The 21,413-nt window shown below is 42.3% G+C and overlaps 2 protein-coding genes across 2 annotated transcripts; both read left to right on the top strand.

Moving 5' to 3' along the window:
* Nucleotides 1-1,864: 1,864 nt before the first annotated feature.
* LOC126564489 (cytochrome P450 307a1-like) lies at nt 1,865-3,600 on the top strand. Its single transcript, XM_050221547.1, has 3 exons — nt 1,865-2,334; nt 2,411-3,202; nt 3,266-3,600. The coding sequence occupies exons 1-3, from the start codon at nt 1,866-1,868 to the stop codon at nt 3,598-3,600; spliced, it is 1,596 nt and encodes a 531-aa protein (XP_050077504.1). The 5' UTR covers nt 1,865.
* A 5,409-nt stretch (nt 3,601-9,009) lies between these two features.
* Nucleotides 9,010-19,571, top strand: LOC126565301 (ubiquitin-conjugating enzyme E2 R2). Its single transcript, XM_050222465.1, has 5 exons — nt 9,010-9,240; nt 12,656-12,742; nt 12,827-13,059; nt 13,147-13,261; nt 19,431-19,571. The coding sequence occupies exons 1-5, from the start codon at nt 9,064-9,066 to the stop codon at nt 19,542-19,544; spliced, it is 726 nt and encodes a 241-aa protein (XP_050078422.1). The 5' UTR covers nt 9,010-9,063; the 3' UTR covers nt 19,545-19,571.
* Nucleotides 19,572-21,413: the final 1,842 nt, after the last annotated feature.

Genomic DNA, 21,413 nt, shown 5'->3' with positions numbered 1-21,413 from the left:
TGTTTTTGTTTTCTTCTTTTTCGCTTTTTCGGCTTATAGACTTTCTAGGTCACGACGGCCACCTAGACTTGTAGACTTGTACCTCGTAGCTAGATAGTCCGTCCTCCCTACCGAGGGACGGTCCGGATGGGATTTGAACCCCGGTCCACCTCACCAGTCTGGTACAACTGCGCTCGCTGTCATAATTGAACAGTGCAAAGAATTCAAAACAAATATCTAAAAGTCATTCTAAACGTTCCTTCTTGGTACCGTATATCCTTACTCCATGAAAACTGCAAGATGCCTCTTATAAATCTTCACAGAAACAAAATCCAACAAAACTATTAAGCGCCAAATGCCAAACATACCAATACGCTGTTATAAGAAAGTTAATTTCTTAGATAGGAAAAGTTAAGTTAAGTATTAAATGTAAGTGTAGCTAGGTAAGATCAAATACTTGTTTAAAACTTGTTGTGGGTTTTTACATGAATTTTTTCCCTCACATATTTTCACGTTTCCTCACAGGTAGAGATAAAAATTTACTTAATTGTAATCCGAATAATGTAAAATTTACCTACGGTGTAGTCCCCTATTGTTCATTTTTTTGTCCTAGAACAGATACTGCTACGAATTAAACAAAAATCAAGGAAGGCAACAATGGCTGGAGTCTTGATGTCTTGTAGTATGGCCGAAGGAACAGAGAAGAACATAAGAGAAAAGGTCAAATCAATTTGGGTAAAATTTTTAATTTTATCAATTTGTAAGTTACGAATGATCAGAGTGAAGCAGTTTATAATATTTCATCCTCAAATTTGAGATATTTGATTGTTTTTGCTAGTGAGAGTCTCCGTAGTGAGGACTGACTATCCAACTACGCGGTAATGGCAAGTCTAGTAAGCCATTTGATGGCCGGTGCGAAACGTTTTTATAGTATAATGTAGTAAAGCGTAGATAAAAGCTTGATTATATATGGATGCGAAATTCTGCTAAGACTTAACGATATCAAATATCACGCAGTGAATCATCAGCGCGTCAAGCATTACAATTGCCTAACTACTGTTTAGATAACAGATACGTATCATTGAATCAATCGATTGTTAATGTAGTGTAGTATGCGTACTCTTATTTAATAAATCCATCATAGATCGCTTAAAGCGCAATTTCATTGTGTTGAATTTATAATGCTGCATAAAACGGCTGTTGGATAGCAACACTGTATAGTTGCCATCTAAAAGACGACAACAGTGTCCGAAGTCCGAAGATCAACAAGTACGTACGAACGATTTTGGGTCGACCGAATCCATAATGCATAGCTGATCAGTGCCACGACACCTACGTCATCATCGTACCTCATCGATACCCAAAATTCAAACCAAACCGAAAAATGGTCCTAGAATTTCCGGCACTGGAGGTGACTAAGCTCACCTTTACGGTACACAGAAGTAGGTTCCAGAGGCAACAGACAACGAAAGAAAAAAAAATTAAAATCGTAAACCAATCAGATCCGCGGCCGGCTGGCAAGCGCGAAGGCAAACTCATGACTGCATGGACGATGGTTCGTCCTGCTCGTTCTTGCATGCGGCTGTGAAGCGTGCGAAGCATCCATTTGCATACCATCTTCAGTATAAAAGGGTGCCGGATCGATCGAGTAGCGTATCAAATCAATTCGAAAGCTTCTACCGTGCACAGCAACAGCATCCCGTTCTCGGAGCACTCGTTTTTTTTCTCGAGATCCTGTGTCACCGTGTGCCTTTCGAAAGCAGTGTGCGTGCACGTGAATTTCTGGTGTTTCGGTGCATTCGTGATTTGTGCTCTGAAGTGATTCAAGTGCAGGGAAGTGATCTTCAACTGCTAGCCCACAACTATTGTTAAAAGCAAACTTCAGCATGGATCGTGTAAGCGTTACACTGATGAGCTCCAGCAGCACAGCTTATCTGATGGTGAGCTGCTTTCTGCTGACACTGCTGATGCTGCTTCCCGAGCTGAAGCAGAAAGTGTTCGTACGCAGTGAGTTGTTGCTGGCGCTCCGACAGCTGATCAGCAGTGTCGCGGTAACGTTCAAAGCGGACGAAATTACGGAAGGCGAGCAGGACAAGCAGGCGCCCGGTCCCAAAAACTATCCAATCATTGGTGCGCTCAAGGAGCTGAACGGGTACGACGTACCGTATCAGGCGTTCAGCGATTTCGGTGTACGTTACGGACCCGTCACAGCACTACGCCTTGGCTCGGTGAACGCTGTCGTCGTGAATGGGATCGATAGCATCAAGGAGGTGCTGATCAACAAGGGTCAGCACTTTGACAGTCGGCCTAACTTCCGCCGCTATCAGCTGCTGTTTTCCGGCAACAAGGAAAACTGTAAGTAGAGCACTTTCCCCAAACGAGCTGAAGCAGTGCAATGTTTCTTTACAAATGTTCTTCGATCTACTTTCAGCACTTGCCTTCTGTGATTGGTCGGAGGTACAGAAAACGCGTCGCGATATGCTCGTACCGCATACCTTCCCACGTAACTACAGTGGCCGCTTCGATGAGCTAAACACGATCGTGGTGGATGAAATCAGTCACATGCTTGGCACGGTCAAGGAAGCGACCACCGTCGAAATTAAACCGCTAGTGCTCGCGATTTGCGCTAATGCCTTCTCGCAGTACTTTGGCAGCCATCGCTTTGAGGTGGAGGATAAGCGCTTCCAGCAGCTGGTGCGTAACTTCGATCAGATCTTCTATGAAGTCAACCAGGGTTATGCGGCCGACTTTCTACCCTTCCTGTTGCCGCTGCACCGTCAGAACCTGCGCCGCATGGACCGTCTGGCGGAAGAGATTCGCACGATCATCCTGGACACGATCATTGCCGATCGGTACGAGCAGTGGGGTGAAGGCAGCGAGCCCCGCGATTACGTTGACAGTCTGATTGAACACGTCAAGGCAGGTCGCGGCCCTGCCCTCGAGTGGGAGACGGCACTGTTCGCGCTGGAAGACATTGTCGGTGGACATTCGGCCGTCGGTAACTTCCTGGTGAAGGCGTTCGGGTACATTGTGCAGCACCCGGAGGTGCAACAGCGTATCCAGGCCGAAGCGGACGACGTGCTGGAGCGCCACGGACGGCAGGTGATCGAGCTAAACGATCGTGCCGAGATGCCGTACACGGAAGCTGTCATCATGGAGGCGCTACGCCTGATTGCGTCCCCGATCGTGCCACACGTCGCCAACCAGGACAGCCAGATTGGAGGTAAATATTTCTTTTCGTTTTATAAGGCGGTTTGCACTTCTAAAACCAAAATAAATATTTAAGGTTACACCGTGGCGAAGGATACGCTCATCTTCCTGAACAACTACGACCTCAGCATGTCACCGAAGCTTTGGGACGCACCGGAAAGCTTCCGACCGGAGCGCTTCTTGCAGCAGGGCCGGGTGGTAAAGCCCGACTACTTCATACCGTTCGGTGCCGGGCGACGATCGTGCATGGGCTACCGGATGACGCAACTGCTCAGCTTCTCCATCATTGCGAACATGCTGCGAGCGTACACGATCGCACCGATCGAGGGCCATGACTATCGTGTTCCAGTTGGATCGTTGGCAATGCCAGAGCAGTCCTACAACTTCAGTGTGTCGGCACGCAGCTGCTGAGTGGGTAACCTGAACTACACTACTACTACTACTTCTACTACTGTCCCTGTTACTAGACGGCCCATCCAATACTCAAAACAAAACAACCCGTGACCGATCGACAGTTTGGTCGATCAAATGTAGTGAAAGGGCCTCGGAAAGGGGCCTCATTCGGGAAAAGATCACTAACACAGCGGATTTCTGTACTATCGACGACACAGAACTGACAAGTCGCCGTGTAGAAGAAAACACCGCTAGAACCGGATGTTGCAGCTCGAGGTCACGGACAGCACGGTTCGAAGCGCAAAGCTCAGGCGAGATCGATGGGGTTGTGTTGTGAAATTATGTTAGTATTTTTTTTATTACTTTTACTTGTACTACTTCCACGCCATTGTGTGTATTTATATTGAATCATGTGTACATTACGAGTTGCGAGCGGTGTGCACAGGTGCACTTTTCAGCACCAAGTGCCAGTGCTCACCATTTGTTAAATTGCCATTGCTTTGCTGTGATGTAGTAGAGAGAGCACTCTCCTTCCTCCCTCCCCACCCCCTACACGAAGGAAGATTGTAACCAATGATGTGAGGGGGGAAACAATGCGAGCTTAGAAGAGAAAGCGGTAGGGTTTAGAGTAGCAAACTGAGGCTGTAGGACCGTCTCAGAGTCACAAAAGCTTGGTGTCCTACGGGCTCAGCAACAAACTGATTAGTGTGTAAGAATAGGCTGATGAAACGGAGTGACTGAGTGTTGCAGTGCGTGAAACATGAATCTGACTCCCTACCCTCCCTACAGGCCATGGTCATGGTCACAATAGTACATGCCGACAGGGCCAAAACTAACTTCCGTTAGATAATCCGGTATAACTGCCAAAGAACTTGAAAGTCTGCTGACAGACCATAATATTCCATGTTTCCGTTACATTAGCGTGAAAGACAGCCTACGGAAGTGGCAACCATTTCTTACAGACAACAGCAAAACAGGACCAACGAATCCATCAGAAATGTTATTTCAGTTAGGAAATGCTAGAACAAATGTATCATCATTAGGCTAAGAACAGTGATTTGAGTAATATATATGATAAAGAAACTAATTCAAAAGTTTTGTGTATTTGTGCAAATTATGTTAAAATGTTATACTAACCTTAACAATTCAATAATGCATTTAAATAACTTACAATTCTACAATCGGATATGATAGATTAGCTCGCAAGAAAGGTTCTACAACTTGAGCCGCATTAAAGTGGACGTAGCTGCTGCCTTCAACACGATGATAAAGTTGTGATTCCAAGAACTATGCCTCTTCTTTAGAAGAGGCATAGTTCTTGACCCATAATCATTCGAGGCATCTTCTTCTAGTATACACCTTGCTCGAGCATAACCTGTAGATCCCACACTAAACATGGCACAGAACTGGGCTAAAAACCTACCACAGTTGGCCGCGTTTACATGTAACCAGAGTAAGCCAGCAAGCCGTTACCGTGCAGAGGAGGAACGCTTCCGAGAAGACCGCTACCCTTCTCGAGCTGTTGCTGGAATAGTATTTATTATTGACCTAAGCCGGAGGAATGAAACGGTTGACACTCGTAATGAGGACACCTACCACCCAATATGTATGTATGAGTAGTTTTACTGAAGCCTGTCGAACCAGTTCTATGAAGCCTAAGTTTGAAATCTGATGGAACGAACGGATTACAGACAACTGAAAGGAGATTCTCATACAGGCGCAGGAAGCAGAGAAGAGCAATACTAAGGCAGCCAGCATGACGATGACGAGGTGTTCCCACCATAGCTGGACGAAGTCATCAGTGCCATCAAACAAGTCAGCTGGTAGCAATGCGCTGGTTGCCGAGCTAGAAGAGCCCGGACAGGGTGGACCCCATCATCGGCTGATTAATCAGTTGAGTGCATTGGATTGTGCTTGCTTCCGGCTCATCACAGTCCTGAATGCTGTCTATAAAATCATGCCCCCAATACTCTTCTGCAGACTTGCACCTCTTGCAACAGATTTCATTGGAAGCTACCAAGTTGGAATAGTTGGAGGCAAATCTACTACTTTGCTCTACGGCAGATCTTACAGAAATGCCGGCAGCACCAGATCCCTACGCACACACCCTGATCATTAACTTCAAGGCGGTCTATACCATAGATCGAACTGAATTTTGGAATACCATGCAGCAGTACGGATTCCCTGGAAAGCTGGTACAGCTGCTAAAGGCCACTTTGGACGGGGTGTAGTACAAGGGGAGAGTGATGAGCATGCTGCAGGAATCGTTCCAATCTTATCGGGGTCTAAGGCAAAGGGGTGGATACTCCTGTTTGCTGTTCTGGAGGGTGTCATGTGAAGCTTAGGCTTCGTTATCCTTGGCAGGAGTTTCATCCGATCTCCTGAATTCCTAGGCTTGGCGTATGACAACGCCATCATTTACACCTGCGGCTTTATACGAGGCGTATATCTGACTGCAACGTGAGGTCAAAAGGATTGGATAGAGGATCATTGCGACGTAGTCAAAATACCTGCTTGCCGGAGGTTCTGAGAGTGATAGACCACGACTTTTAAGCAGAGTATTAGTTGATGGCGAAAATTATGAGGTGGTACAGGACTTCCATAACTATAGTTATGTATACAAACTCATAAAATTGTAAGTTCTGTATACAACTCAAAAAGTTATTCTAATATTGTTTTTGCTAATTAGTTTGTATATTTTGAACATTTATTTATTTTAACTTATTTTCCTCTGTTTTCTTAGGATCTTTGATAGGAAGGACAGTGAAATTTGCTCACTTCGAGACGTAAAATCGCAAGAGGAGTTGAATTAGTGATAAATTGGTGCTTGATATACTCTTAACCAGCATAAGAGCTCCGTCGCTATGTCCTTAGGCAATGTATTCTTGTTTCATACGGTAAAACCTAACAATAGGAGGCGGATGCTGATATATAAATTATTTACCTAGTATTTTTTCCTAGGAAGTCTGAATAATACACGTAATAATTAAATGTTGTTTTATTTCGGTTTCAATTGAATGCTGGAGCTATAGTTCTCTACATTCAATCGAACGCAGCTACAATGCGTGCAATGATATTTACAATGATACATGCGTGGGGCATCTACATAAAATAATAGCTTTGCTACTAATTTTGGTAAGAGATGTTTAATGTTTGGTTTGTTCTAAAATCGAAAACTACAGTATGAATTCACTGGGTTGAAATTGATTAATAGCAAACTATTGAATAACGTTTCAACTTTTTCTTCCCAGTTTTATAAACCGTGAAATTAAAAAGCTAACAAACTAAAAAGATGCAAACCAGTGAGTTCCTACTGTAGAGAAAAATTTTTTAAATGTTTTTGTTTCAGATTAATTACCAGTTTGTTCTCCAAGTATGGATTTTTAACGCTCCATTTTGGAACACAAAAAGTTCAACAATAGATTCTTGTGTAGAGGCTTGTTGCATACAGCTAATTGAAACGCACATGAAAGCATAAAAAGAACAATTTTCACATGCAGCATCCAAAAACAATAATATAACGATAAACTAGAAAAAAATCAAATCAGACTGACACGTGACAGCAACATAGACCTAAACTGCTACTTGGGAACGGTTTCGGAGCGAATTTCAAATGCCCATCACTAGTCCAATCATTGTTGTCAAAATAAAGCGATCAAGAGCACCCCTACATACATTCGAGAGTGTTCTCATACACATTTCGCCTTTTTTTCCTGGTTCAGTACAGTTCGAAAAACAATTTCCATTTCGGTTCGCGAACGGCATATGTGCTGCGCAGAAAATTAATATTTCCGATTCGCGGATAGCTAAATTGTGAGTAGTTGCCGTCTAGAGGCTGCCAAGTCGAGCGACCAGTGCTGTGTTGTCCTCTGTGAGCTAGTGTGTCAGCGCGCGCGCGTGTGTATGCGTGTGTCTGTGGCGTTTAGCCACATTGTGTTCGAGAACAAACAGTGACCAGGTACGAAAAGTCGAGCTTCCTTGTGGGAGGTGGTACGCGCTTTTCTTTTGTTGTAGCCCTTTGCTCGTTTGGTGTTGTTGCGCCTTTCGAGGTCGCGCGCGTGAGTACGTGGATCGACAAAAAAAATCACCCAGGAAGTGTGCGTGCGTAACAAAAACAGTGTTCGAAGCGTAATAGAGCTGCGTGCGTACGTGCGTGTGTGTATGGTGTTTGTGCAATCCTTGCAAAAGGGGAACGTACTGCTAAAACGCTACGCATTTCAAGACACAAAATACGCCTTGGCGAAAGCCCATCATCCCATTTGGGCCAGTTGGATCGATTATCATCCCTATAAACCCAGCGTTTGCTACGTTTTCCATTCACGGAAACCAGGGCTTTGAAGAAAGACTCGTCGAAACGAGTGAGAGAGAGAGAGAGCGAGAGAGCAAAAGTAGAAAATCGACTCGACTGAATTACGACAGAGAGCGAGATAGAGTGCGAGCGACCCAAGTCAGCAGGTAAAATGTCCGCCATTGTTTTTATTTTTATTGCGCACACGTACACAGCCACACATACACAAGCACGGATTTTGTGCATCGCGGGCACATACCCAACCCCCTACCCCCGACAAGATGCTGCAGATGACGATGATGGTGATGATGGGTTTTCCGTTGTTCAATATTTTACTGCTTACGGCTGAGCTATCTCGCTGGATGCATTTTTCATCCGCAACCTTGAGCTGAATGAAATTGCCACAGCAGCTGAATCATCGAAAACTACCCATCATTGCCACCAGCCATTGCCAGTGTTCCATTTTCCTTCAGCTTTCCACCCAATCCTATTGCTGTCATCCCTGTTGCATCCAAATCTCCCACCCAACTCAGCCCCCCTTCCTCCCCCTCACCAAGTGCACTTTGCGGTGTAAGAACGTGTTGCCGTGCCCGTTGGAAAAACACACATCTCTTTGTCTCATCCGTTTGCCGTCTGAAAATCGGCCATTGCAGGGCCGGAAAATGTGGCAAAATGGCACAGCGTTGCAGACAAACAAAGCAACAAAAAACAAAACAGCATTGTGGTGTGTACAGAAAAGTAATGTGCTTCATCTTCTTGCGACATTGATCTCGTTTTAGCTAGACACACGTAGACTGTAAAAAGGACGGGCGGCGATACAAAATACGCGATCATCTTCGGCGTCACCAGCGCGGATCTTCACGATCATAAAGAAGCAGACAACGGATCGCATCTAATAAAACAATAACAACACAGCCTCGGGGCGGAAGTGCATCGCGTAAATTTATTTCGAGCGTGAATCCAACGTACAGATCGGAGCATCTGTTCGGAGCTGCTTCGAGCACAACGTTGCAATACGGTGGTGCGACAGTTGAATCTGTGCAGCGGTCACAGAGATAAGTGGGTGCGAATACTGATCCTGGTGGCTAAACGTTCCGCAACGTGATTAAGAAAGGAAGGAAAGGCATTCCTTTAGCTTCTTTCTTGCCGTGCATTATACATCACACTTCAACACACACACACACCCATACACGATGACCGCCACACCGTCCAGTTCGGCCGTGCGTGCCCTATCCCTGGAATACAAAAGCCTGCAGGAGGAACCCGTCGAGGGTTTCCGCGTGAAGTTGCTGAACGAGGATAATCTGTTCGAGTGGGAGGTGGCCATCTTCGGCCCGCCGGATACACTCTACCAGGGCGGCTACTTTAAGGTGAGAAATAGTCGGTGATTGGTCGGTTGTTTGGTTTGGACATTATGGGACGCGAAATAGTTAAGAAACTGCACATGCTAAGGCTGTTGTTAATGTATTGCGATCGGAATGTGGATTTGATCGGCATAAAACGACAAACAACTTTCTTTCTTTCCCAACCAAACTCCACGTGTCTGTGATTTGTGGACGATTGTTTCTGCTTTGTCTTGCGCAAAGAAGGGAATGTCCTTCCGCGAACGCGATCGCTGAACGACAGGAAATGATGTTTAACATTTAGTGATCTTGAAAGCGCGAGCAAGCGAACCGCGAGAGTTGTCCAAAAAAGGCAACATACATACATACACCTTTGAGTCTAGCCCTGGCTATAACAACACAGCAAAGACGATCGGGCATAAATCAGCTGCTCATACTCGTAGTTTCATAAAGCTGTGAGTGTTTGTTGCGCCAAACAGCAGCAGCATAGCATGCGGTGGTGGTATTGGCTTTGGAAGGTTTTTTGGTTTTTCTTTTTCGTCGATCACACAACGATCAATCGGCTTGCGCGATTTAATCGTTGTGAGCCCGTGCGAATAATCATACCCGATGTTCGAGCAAATGAGTGGCGTTGAGCTCACCGAAACAACCTTGGCCGGAGCACGACGATGGCGACCACGAGTAACGCTTGCGTTACTCGTAAGTCGTTTAACTCGTATCCCCACTACTAATGCCAATGATCGATACAGCGTGCCCGTCGCTGCTGCTTCTTCAGCGGCTTGTGTAATGGCCGCTTCTCACGGGCAAAAGGCGCACAATTTTAGGTGGGGTCGGTGTTTTATGTTGATCGGTGGTTGGTAATGCTTTTTTGTGGCTTTTTTGTTGCTTAACCTAGCGGCAAACTTACGGAGAACGATATCGACGAGCGTGAATGCTTTGAAGAACAACGCTTTTCACTGCTACGTTTGCTAAAGTAATAACTTCAGCGATCAAAAATCCTGCTCTAGTATCAGTAGTAGTGGTCAGTTGGAAGTAACTAATCCATTCTTTCTATGAAAAAAAAATTCTGTAGTGTGTCGTAAACACGGTATATTTGCTAACATCATGTGCCCATATGCCTTCAAGATAAGGAAGTTATAAAGTAGCGTTCATATCAGGATACTGTTTCATATTACCTTATTATGAGAAATTATTTTCAAATTTCTGCTATAACATATGCAAAACAGAATGATTTGAATGATATTTTGTATCCTGTGAGCGATCCACTTTATTTGTGTATCGGCTTTTGTGTCATGTATTTTATATTCGGATAAAAACATGAAGTATATTCTATTAATTTAAAGTAGCTGTAGTCGAAGCAGTCGAAGATCTGTCTATAGGATTGAAAAATGCCACTCAGAACCGATTGTAATTTTAAAAGAACTCTCCACAGACAATGTCTAAAATGGAATAGATTCCTACAACAGCCAATTTTGACTAAAATATCCAAGCAAAAATGAGGAAAACTTAGGTCAGGTCATCCGTTCTAAAGTCATCAAATTAACGAATTATGTATCATTTATTGCACACAAAGACAGTTTAATTTATTTTACAAAGATCGAAATGTGTCTCTTTATATGTAAACCAACCGTACCGTTCAGTTGGTTCAGTTGGATCGATCTTCGGGCGGCAATATGCACCTGCTATCGATTTTAGTAATAGCTTGCCAAACAGCAGTAAATAGAAACAAACAGATGCAAAGACGAACCAACCAGTACTTGTTGCATGTAAAATACGTCGATGAGTGTTGCATCTTTCTTCACCCGCCACAAATGGTGGTCAAAGACGGAAGTGTCACATATTTAATCACACGATTGCGCCAACACTCTGATCCGATTCGGTGACTTCAGGTTCACCACCACCGCCAACGCAGATTTCCATTTTCCCTGACCTCCCTAGGAAACAACGGTTCGGTCGGTTCGATAGTCATAAGATGTTTGAGTCTGGTCTCAATGTTTTCCGTTGCACTAGTCTACCATATGGTTTCCTGCTGCTGGCCCAAGCCCGAACGAATAGTACGCGAGCCCGCGAAAAAAGGGCCTATTTTTAGCGTGTGTGTTAATTGATTATTCTGGTTGGCTGCTGTACTTTGCCGCCCTTCGCCGTTTGCTGCTACCAGCCGCTATTTCCTATTGCCCGCCGTTTGACGCTTTTGTCATCCGAGCATGCATGCATGCATGTGAATGCACGCGCCTGAACATACTATATACATCCGGAACGGGTTTTCTCGTTCTTGTGTAACGTTGCCATTTCCTTACTGTCCTCCAACCCGTTCCGAAGTGGCGGGTACCATACACATGCTGCCGTTTCATTTTCTATTGAAGCAATCGACAATAATCGATCGTGAACGGTGTGGTGCATTTAATAATGCTTGCGAAAAATAAAATAAAAACAAGCGACTAGAAGCCCTATCGAAAACATCGCGTCACACGCTTATCAGTGTACGTCGATGAAATCGATGCACTCGATGCAACATGGTTTACCCCCGCCAGCTGTGTCGTAGTATTCCGGCTAAGGTCCCGGGATTTTATTGAGAATATTCAAAGGGAAGTTATTGGCTGTCTGTGTGACTTTTTTGTCGCGTTGTCAGTCAAGGTCTTACAAATTACTCTCGGTAAATGTTTTGTTTATGAATTGGGGTTTGTAGAACGGGGTAGGGCAAAAAAGCTGATAAGCGTTAATCAAGAGAACCACCATTGGGATCTTCATCAACTGTAATCGCACAGCATTACTTACATTGTTAGTAGTGTTTATTTTATGCTCGAATTGGAATGATAATCCATAGGGCTCGATCGATCGAGTTCAACTATCTCCAAGCTTTTAGATAGAAATGTGCCACTGACTCTGATATAGTTGTCTTCCTCAGAAATCAATGTCACTCGGAGTCCTTAAAAAACGAGAACATTCCTGACCTTTTCTTCTGCGTCTTGGCTTAACGAACTGCTAGGTCCCACCAGCCATCGATTGACATTTTAGACTTATTGATACCACATTGACTGAATAGTCAGTCCTAACTTATTCAATCCTAACCCAATTTTTCTACTTTATTCTTCCGAGAGCCTTTTATCATTAGAAATAAAGCCAGCAATGCATTGCAGTCTATGTAACGCCGGATTTGATTGATGTATAATCTATAACAAAATCCTTCCAGCTTCACTATCGCCTGATTCTTATCAATTATTTGTAAGCGCGTCATTGAAGTAGTTGAACTGATTGCGATAGAAAGTTCGCACGTGCACGAACCTTGTAGGCTAAAATAGGAACATGCAGTTGTTATTTAAAAAACAATATTAGTTTCACCAATTGCCCATCTGTTGGGTAATGGACAAGAACATTTTTATGTTAATATAATTCTTAAGGTAAATTCAACATGTATTTAAATCTTTTTTTTATTTCATTTTAGGCGCACATGAAATTTCCACCAGATTATCCATATTCTCCACCATCGATAAGATTTTTAACAAAAGTGTGGCACCCGAATGTCTACGAGGTAAGCTTCAGATCAGTAACCAAACTAACGACGATAGAAAATTAATTCCACAAACCGTCTATTTTTTTTCTTTCCCCCGTCTAGAATGGTGATCTTTGCATATCGATTCTACATCCACCGGTGGACGATCCGCAGAGTGGCGAGCTACCGTGCGAACGATGGAACCCGACGCAGAACGTACGAACCATCCTGCTATCCGTGATTTCCTTGCTCAACGAGCCAAACACCTACTCGCCAGCAAACGTCGATGCGTCCGTCATGTACCGAAGATGGCGAGATTCACACGGCAAGGACAATGAATATCCTAACATAATTAGGTACGTGCACGCCGCCGTATGACATATGATAACATGAAATGGATTTATTTTAAACTAAAATTCATGTTTATTCTTTTCCACTTTTAGACGACAAGCACAGGCCGCCAAGGCTGAAGCAGAAAAGGAAGGTATCATTGTACCGCTTACGCTAGAAGAGTATTGCATCAAGTCGAAGACGAAACCTACCGGCCAGGAACCTCAGGTGAGTGTCCCGTTTACCGCTGCAATGACGACTAATCCAATCCAGTGCAATACAAACAGTTTTTCTTATCTGCTTTTTACATTCTGACCAATGGGAGTATATTTTGGTTGTTGGTGTTTTACCACCTATACGTCACATACGTCAGGTGGATTGATGATAAGCCAAACAAAAAATATGTTAAAATCCTCATTGCGTCAGTGCTGTTGAGCTTGTTGAGCAAATGCAAAACCCCAAGAGGTTATCGGACATCAAATCAATGAACACGGACGTATTCAATTACACACACCGTGCTTTCGTGTTTGCTTTCCTGTATCTGTGCAATTAGTACCTATGCATATGAATAACTTGCCTTAATTTAAATTAATGTAACAGCCGCAAAACAGCCGATCGTGTACAGTTTGTTTTCGTTGTTGCCTTACAGCAAGGTTGAATTGTAATCAGCTGAACGGTCGGCAGTTGACACGGTAGGAATTGAATAATTTATACACCTGCTGAACACCTGAACATGGACGTTGGTACAACGACCGTACGATTTATTTGAAAATGATATATTAATTTTTGCGAGACGTAACAAATTGTGGTAGTTTTGCTAAGACAGTTGCTCAAAAGACGGCCAAATAAACATTTAGCGTAAGGTAGATCCTTTAAGATACATCCTGGTTGTATCCAGAGTTGAAACATACTGCTATCTTTGATTAGTGAGATTATGTAAAATATTGTAAAAATTGTTAAGATTAATGTATTATTCCTCTAAACACTAAGCAGATTCAGACTTGAACTCCATTTCAAACACCCAATTAATTTGCTCTTGCCGTTGCCTTGCTGTTTATCGCGTTAGACGATGAGTATTACGCACGTATCCAGTTAAGATTTCACTCGCTTCGAATGCCCAAGTTCAAGGATATGGCGATTTGTATCGTCTAGAATGGAATGTATTTACATGAACTCCTGCGAAAATGTGATTGATTTGCTCGACCAGTTACGTTCGGTTTTGTTGTGGTTTGTTGATGTGGTGGCTTTCGCTTTGAATACCATAGTATCATGTTGCACTGCAACATTGTCCCTTGATTTAACGGACCCCCCTGAAAACGTGCCATACCGCGCTCCATCCAGGAAAACATTGGTTAACGGGCACCGAGCGTGAGTCACGGGGTGTGATTTGGCTTAGCCATAAATCATTGGGCAAATAATAACTCAACCGGTTGTTTATTTGAAAATCGAATCGCGTACATCGTTATTATACTTTTGGCTTTAGTATACTCTTTCTTTCTGCTCAGTGGTGTGGCAAAGGAAGGGGCTTCTGTTAAGGAGGACAGAAGCGTCTTCTCGGTCATAATCGGTGTGGTTGAATGAATGAGTCTCCCAGACATGTTTACACGGTATCAATATCAAATATGCTTTGGCAGGCTGGCCAAAGGCGTGCTCAAGTTAACGTTCACTTCAAATCGATTATGTGACTTTTGTTATTCGATACTTCACAAGAATGTCTGCAACACTGGGACACAGCAAACAGTATTTAAAGCGAATAGCGTGCTTTTCTGCAAAATTTCTCTCTCTCGACGACGATGGAATCGTTCTGTATTGTTCTTAAAAAAGGAAAAAATCTCCTCCTTTCACACGAATCTGTGCTGTAAGGAAAAAGGAAAACGAACACGAAATGGGCGACGGCTGGTCAATAACAATAACCATTTCCTCGTCTAGGAATGGTTATGTTACTTTGGCTTTCCGGTAACAGCATGATGATTTTTTTTTGCCTTGAAAACGATCGAAAATGGATCTGTTTACCCTTTTTTTGTATTGCCAAGTAGCAGGTTTTGGTGTATAGAAATGGGGACTTTCGTAACGCTCTGGTTTCTTTAGCTGGAAGCTAAGCTGCTTCCTAGTGAATGCTTCGCTTATTTTTACAGTGCGTAACAGAACAATAAGGCCTCTAGTTTTTTTTAGAATAACTGGAATATAGAGAGATAGGTAAAAGTAATGTTTTGCAAAATTGTAGAGAATTAAAAAATACGTTTACTCACATGTTGTTCATGTTTTTACGCATTCTATTACAATTTTTAATGGGTTGGAAAAAGCTTCAAATATCATAACTATAGGGACACTTATTTTTTATGCGTAATTTTTAATCCCATTTTTAAAAATATATAACCACAAAACATTACGTTTACAAATATAAAAATGTATCCCTGGTAATTTGTTTACAGTAAACGAGCGCTTTTGTTTTATTTATTTATTATTAATTATGAGTGCTTTTGTTTTACTGTATAAAGATTTTGTACTTCGTTGCGCCAGCTCCTGATAGTGGTAGTAAAATAAAAATTTTGCGCTCTCACAGCAATGCGGAAGAAGTCGTGAATGTGTGGAATAATAAGATAAAAAGGTACTATAGGTCTCCTTTATCCGTTTCATTTTGGACTAGCCAGTAGCACAATTGTAACGATAAACGATATTTCGTACATATGTAACAAAATAATCGATTGTAACCCATTCCGGTGGTGTCTGTGGATAGAAGAAAATGAACACTTTTGATCTCTAATCACGTAGCATTTGAACAGCAAAGAGATAAAACAGATTATACTGTCTGAACACGGTTCAATCGTCAAAGCCACCAGTTATGAGTTGATCTTCGCTGTTGGGATTCTGTGAATCTGTTACTACAAGACTGCTACACCGGGCAAAAGTACACAATCAAAATTATAGATTTTCTGTGGACGTTTACGAATTTATCCAAAGTCCTAGAACACTCAAAAATGTGATAATTTTTCCTTCTTTTTAAATCCCCAAACAAGGAAGGATATAAATCTGTCTCTGGTGAGAGAAACCCCATAATCTACAGGCCCGAAGCACTGTAAATGGTTGCCATTCGGTTGCATCTTCGGAAGTCTGCATTTAGCCTTTGAACTTCTCAAAATATTAACCACCAACCAGGGTCATGTGGTTGCGATGCGCCAACAGGAACTGGTTTTAGGTGCAAATTTACCTCCATGCACTTTACTCTCATTCATCACTTCTACCGAGTAAGCTTCAATTCTTGTTGAACTCTATGAAAAAAAAAACGCCCATAACTCCCGTCCTTTTGCTAATTTTGATCCGTTGCTTCTGCTGTTTTTCCCTACTTACGCTCACTCATTCAGCAGCTAAACTTCATTCGGTGCACAGCACTTTGAAGACTATAAATCCAGATTTTTAATGATACGAGAAGGAAGGTAAAAAGTGAGCTTCAGAAGAGCGCATCGAGGGATGCAGGGGAACATATTGCCGTGGAAAGATTTCTCGCGAAAGCGCACCACCAAAGCGGGAAGCAAAACCGGAAGGAGTGCTCTCCCAGCACGAGAATGGCATGAAAAATGGGTGTATATTTATATTAATTATAGAAATAACTTGTTTGAAAAATATCTCGCACCACACGAATGGTTGGTTGGGTGGGGTGGCATCGGAATTACGTGTGTATGAGAGTGTAAGTGGCATTGCGAAACCAGGTCCCGTTCGTTTCTGCCACGGTGTAGCAAAGGTGCCACTAATAAGATTTGTTTCCACACATGCACTTATCATCACCACCATTCTGGCATTGGTTTCGCATGTTTAGTGTTGATATCCTGGTAAGAAGCACTACAGGAGGTGTTTAATTTTCTTGTCTTGATTTGACTTTGACGAGGTGGGTTTATAAATACTTTTGAGGATAAAATAAAAATAAACCTTTATTGTTACGTAGTGAATTATTCAAAATTTTAAAATACATTTGCATCACCAAGAGTTATCCAATTTTTTTCAGTAAATCGTTTCAACTCATCTCTTTTTTTAAATTCTACTATTGTTTATAATTATCTGAGAGGATACTACAAGGAAAAAAAATTTTACTCGTAAGAAAGCTACCCTCAAACATTTTAAGACCTACTACACGCCAAAAAATAGCAGACGATCAACACGAAAATCAGACCGATTTGTATGGATTTCTGGAGTTGATTCAATTTTCCGTTTATAAATTGTTCTCAGACTCATGAACAGTCATCAAATCATGCCAACCATAAAATTCGCTTACAGCTGAAATTTACGTCCAACAATTTACAAATTTAATATTTTTATTGGAAATAATTTAATTCCTTTACCAATTGTTTGTATCGCTTCTGAAATATATGATTAAAATTGTCTAAAATTTTACTTTAAAATTTATTTTCAATCTGATAAGCTGAAGAAATGACAGCTGAGCCAGCACCATTTCGATTAGAACTTCTCCATTATTTAATGAAAAGCATCAAAAATGTACAACCAATTGTTCTAGCTGCAAAAGGTAATAAAATATACAAAACTGCATGAATTACGAGGAAAAACAAGATTTGCCAACTGTTATCTCCAACACACACAAGTGAGTAGGAGTTTCGTTGGAAAAGCCCTTCGTTCCCTGCCCCATTGTCATATTGGCTGGAATCAATCTCATTCTTCTTACGAAGTTACCGCCATAAATTACGCTATCGTAAAGTAAACGCACTTCCTTACACACCCCTCGATGGCATTCATTCTCGGGGCAAGAAAACACTACGATTTCGCATTCCATTCCGCTTCCCTTCAGAAGAAGAAATCCCTGGTAAATCGTAAATCGGAACAAACTACCAACCAACCAACCGTTCGAATGGTAACCAAAGAATGTGAACGTTATGTTGCAGTTGGTAGTGTTTCGCGATGGCTTCCACACACCAATACGGCGTGCTTAAGAGCATCATATGTACACTTGTGCCTCCCGTTGTGCCCTTAAAACTTGCCCCGGGTGCAGTCCCGGGATATCTGCTGCAAATGACTCCCAAAGGGATTATAGAGAGCAGCAGCACCGCCCACCCTCGCTTTGAGGGTGTCCCTGGAAGATGGGGGTGAGGCTCCTGCTCCATTCCCATTGTACTGCGTTATACAAATAGCTACACATTTATTAGTGACTTTGCCAGCGTGAGGGAAATATTATGGCTTGCATTTTCACGCATCATATGTCACAGACGACGACGATGATGCTGTTGTGTATTACGCGCCTTGTGCAGCCGTCGGCCGTGGTCTTCCCTTTTTCTTTCGGGGTTGCAACCGCACAGCTCCCCCTTCTTATCCGTTTCACTTCCACGGAAGCGATTTCTTCAGATGTCAGAAAAAGAAACTCTCAAATTCCTTTGCTCCTTTCGCTCACACGGATGAATGAAGTCGTCGGGGCTTCGACATTCAGAGTGGATCCGACGTTGTTAGGAGCGCTTGGAAATATGTCCACTCATTAGTAAAATGAGCTGTAGTGTGTTGCTGAGCTGTTCTGGAATTTGCCTTTTTTTGATCATTTGCTTTATCGGATTAAGCTGATTGATTTTTTATTTTTTATTTTTTTGGTAAATAAAGAGTTTTTAGTGAGCAAATTTTAGCTTGGTTTAGAAAGTTTTATAATGATTTTTAATTTTTTTCATTCCGTGACTCTGCAACTTTTTGTATCATATCTGTTTTGAAAGGATCTTACAGAATTCTCTTTTGTTTTGAATGGGCCTAAACGGTTCAGGATCCAAAAATCAATAAACATTAGACAACCTTAGGTTTTTCCATTCTTTCACTTCTGGAGAAAGATTAAATCGTTCGGGACAGATTCCTGTGCCTTCCAACTGTGTTGTTCGCTATTCAAATGCAGCATTAAAGATTACAATCCTGATATTATCCCGTGGTAGTTTTATCTCTGTGAAACAAGGGTCATAGGATCCGATTAAACGGAATGAATAACGAAATGGATATCCTTGTGTAAAAAAAATCGCCTTTCGTATCTATTTCGACATTCCGACAAGGGAAGAATGAGCGGCTGACGGAGCTAGTAAAAAGCATCTATTTGATAGTGGGTGGGTCGTCGATCGAAGACATCATACCTTATCTACCTCAACGTAGATCAACGGATTTTTCCGAATTTTTACCGGAGTTCAAATCCCATTCAAACCTTTTTCCCGATTTATCTGATTATCCAACTAAGTTGTATCTGCAAGTTTATTAAGCCATTAGACGACCGTGTTGATCTAAAGAAAGGTCGTTAAGACAAGAAAACGTCATGACCAGGAATATAAATAATTATGTCTATCTCAGCCTCGATACAAATTCAAATGTTTGAAGAACTCGCAACGCGTCATTAGACGAATTATGTTTTGTTTGTTTGCTCATTTCTCTGCAGCTCGATATGACCGATTTCTACGACGATGATTACGATCTCGACACGGAGGATGACGATAATGCATCGGTAGAATCGTACGCCGACGGTGACGACAGTGGCAACGGTGAATCCTAACGAGCTTACACACTCTGGCACGGCGACGACGGCAATGACGGCGACAAAGACGGGCACCATCAGCGAACAAGAAAAGTAACCGAAACCTCCATTTAAAACAAAATTTCCATCAAAACGGCATCAGGTGCGATGAGAGCGAGCGAGAGCAAGCGAACATTTTATAGGTGTTCCTGCTCGAGAAGTATCACTGTTTGTCGTATATGGTTTTTCGATTTCGCGATGCCCTATTCAGACACACATTGGCCGCAAAGGAAGGAAAAGCGCCCCACCACCACCACCGTAAAGCATGGAAGTGTATGAATCATTGGGAAGCAGTAGTATTTTTAAAACACACGAGAACTGAAAGCCCTGCTCAAATCGATGCAATCATCTAATCAGTGATTGTGGCTGGATGGATACAAAACAGGAAATCGATCGAGGCGATGATGGAGCGAAGGAGCAGCGCGCATATCTCATGCGTGCTTACGAAATTGTGTATGATGGATAGTTTTTTAAATTTTCCGCGAAGCTAGCAAGCAAGCAGAGTATAAATTGAACCACAATCAATGGTACGGTTAAACTAAATTTTTGTTTTATAATAGCATTATTAGTGTCGGCATTAAAAGAAAAAAAGTAATAAACATTTCTATTTTTTGTCCTTTTTTACACGTTATTTCTTTTTTCTCTTTATTCGATTAGTGCTCACTAGCTGTGTTTTCGGTTACAAATTAGTATTTTCGATTACTTAGCTAATGTACACTTGATCGTACCTTTTTTGTCCCTCGTTACTTCAAAATGGAAATTATGAAGTGAGAATAGTAAGTCGAGGGAAAAAGATACATAATGATGCTAAAGCAAATGCGACGTTAAAGCGATTATGAACAAGCGAATTCTTAAGCATAATTAATTACGTTCAATTAGTCTCCGATAAGTGAAAGGAGGACAGGCCACTGCGTGAGAGTAAAAGGGCTGACGATCTACGGAAACATCTGTCTTCAAAGGAGGCAATGCAATATAGTAAGGGTAGTTTTACATAGCGAGAGTAGAACCCGAACCTTTAGTGATGTGTAAAAGTGGACATGGACGGTATCCAGGATGAAATGGAAGCTGCGTATTTGTAGCGACCAGGACGCATCCTGGCGCAAAACAGGTGTAGCAGGGAAATTGATCCTTGGGGAACAGGAGACAGAGATAGCGAAAGTAAATAGTACAGGACAGCTACAGGACAGCACTTAGCACCGCGAGAAGCATACGAACTAAAAAGAAGGTTTAAATATACTCCATCGAAACCCTAAATATTATTATTGATATTGTCAAGGGTAATAAAAAGAAGGATCCCGGTTTTTTTTTTCTCGTTCGCCCCTCAAGGCCAAGCACGTATGCGAATGCTATTAAGGATGAAAAAAAGAAAAGCTTTCACTTTCCTTCCAAGGCTATCTGTAAATCCATCCATCGACGACACATCCGGACCTTCGCGGATGCAAAGCGTATGAGTGAATAGAAGAATCAAACATTCTTCAGCACACGGCTGGCGCTCTTGCGCTGGATTGCGGTCGTCAGGCAACGAGCTACGAACATTATTCTGTATTTATTTAATTAAATATGTTCATTTAATTTACCAACATTTTTGTATGTTTAGTTTTCGAAAACGCTCATTACAAACCCGTAAACGTCCAGCATCGTCATCTCTTCAATCGGCAAAGTAGAATGTAAATACATAACTAAAATGGTAGAACAATGTTTTCGTTTTTGTGTGTTTTATTTTCCCCTTTTTTTTATCACCTTTTTCTTGTTTCGGTTTCCCGTTTGCTTGAGAGAATGGTTTTACTATGGTTTGTTCGATTTTCTCTTCGAGCAAGCACATTACTGTTGCGAGGGTGCCAATTGCAG

This window comes from Anopheles maculipalpis, chromosome 3RL, assembly GCF_943734695.1.
Source record: "Anopheles maculipalpis chromosome 3RL, idAnoMacuDA_375_x, whole genome shotgun sequence".
NCBI classification, from domain to species: domain Eukaryota; kingdom Metazoa; phylum Arthropoda; class Insecta; order Diptera; family Culicidae; genus Anopheles; species Anopheles maculipalpis.
Note: the sequence above shows the minus strand (reverse complement) of the source record. Positions and strands in the feature narration are given on the sequence as shown.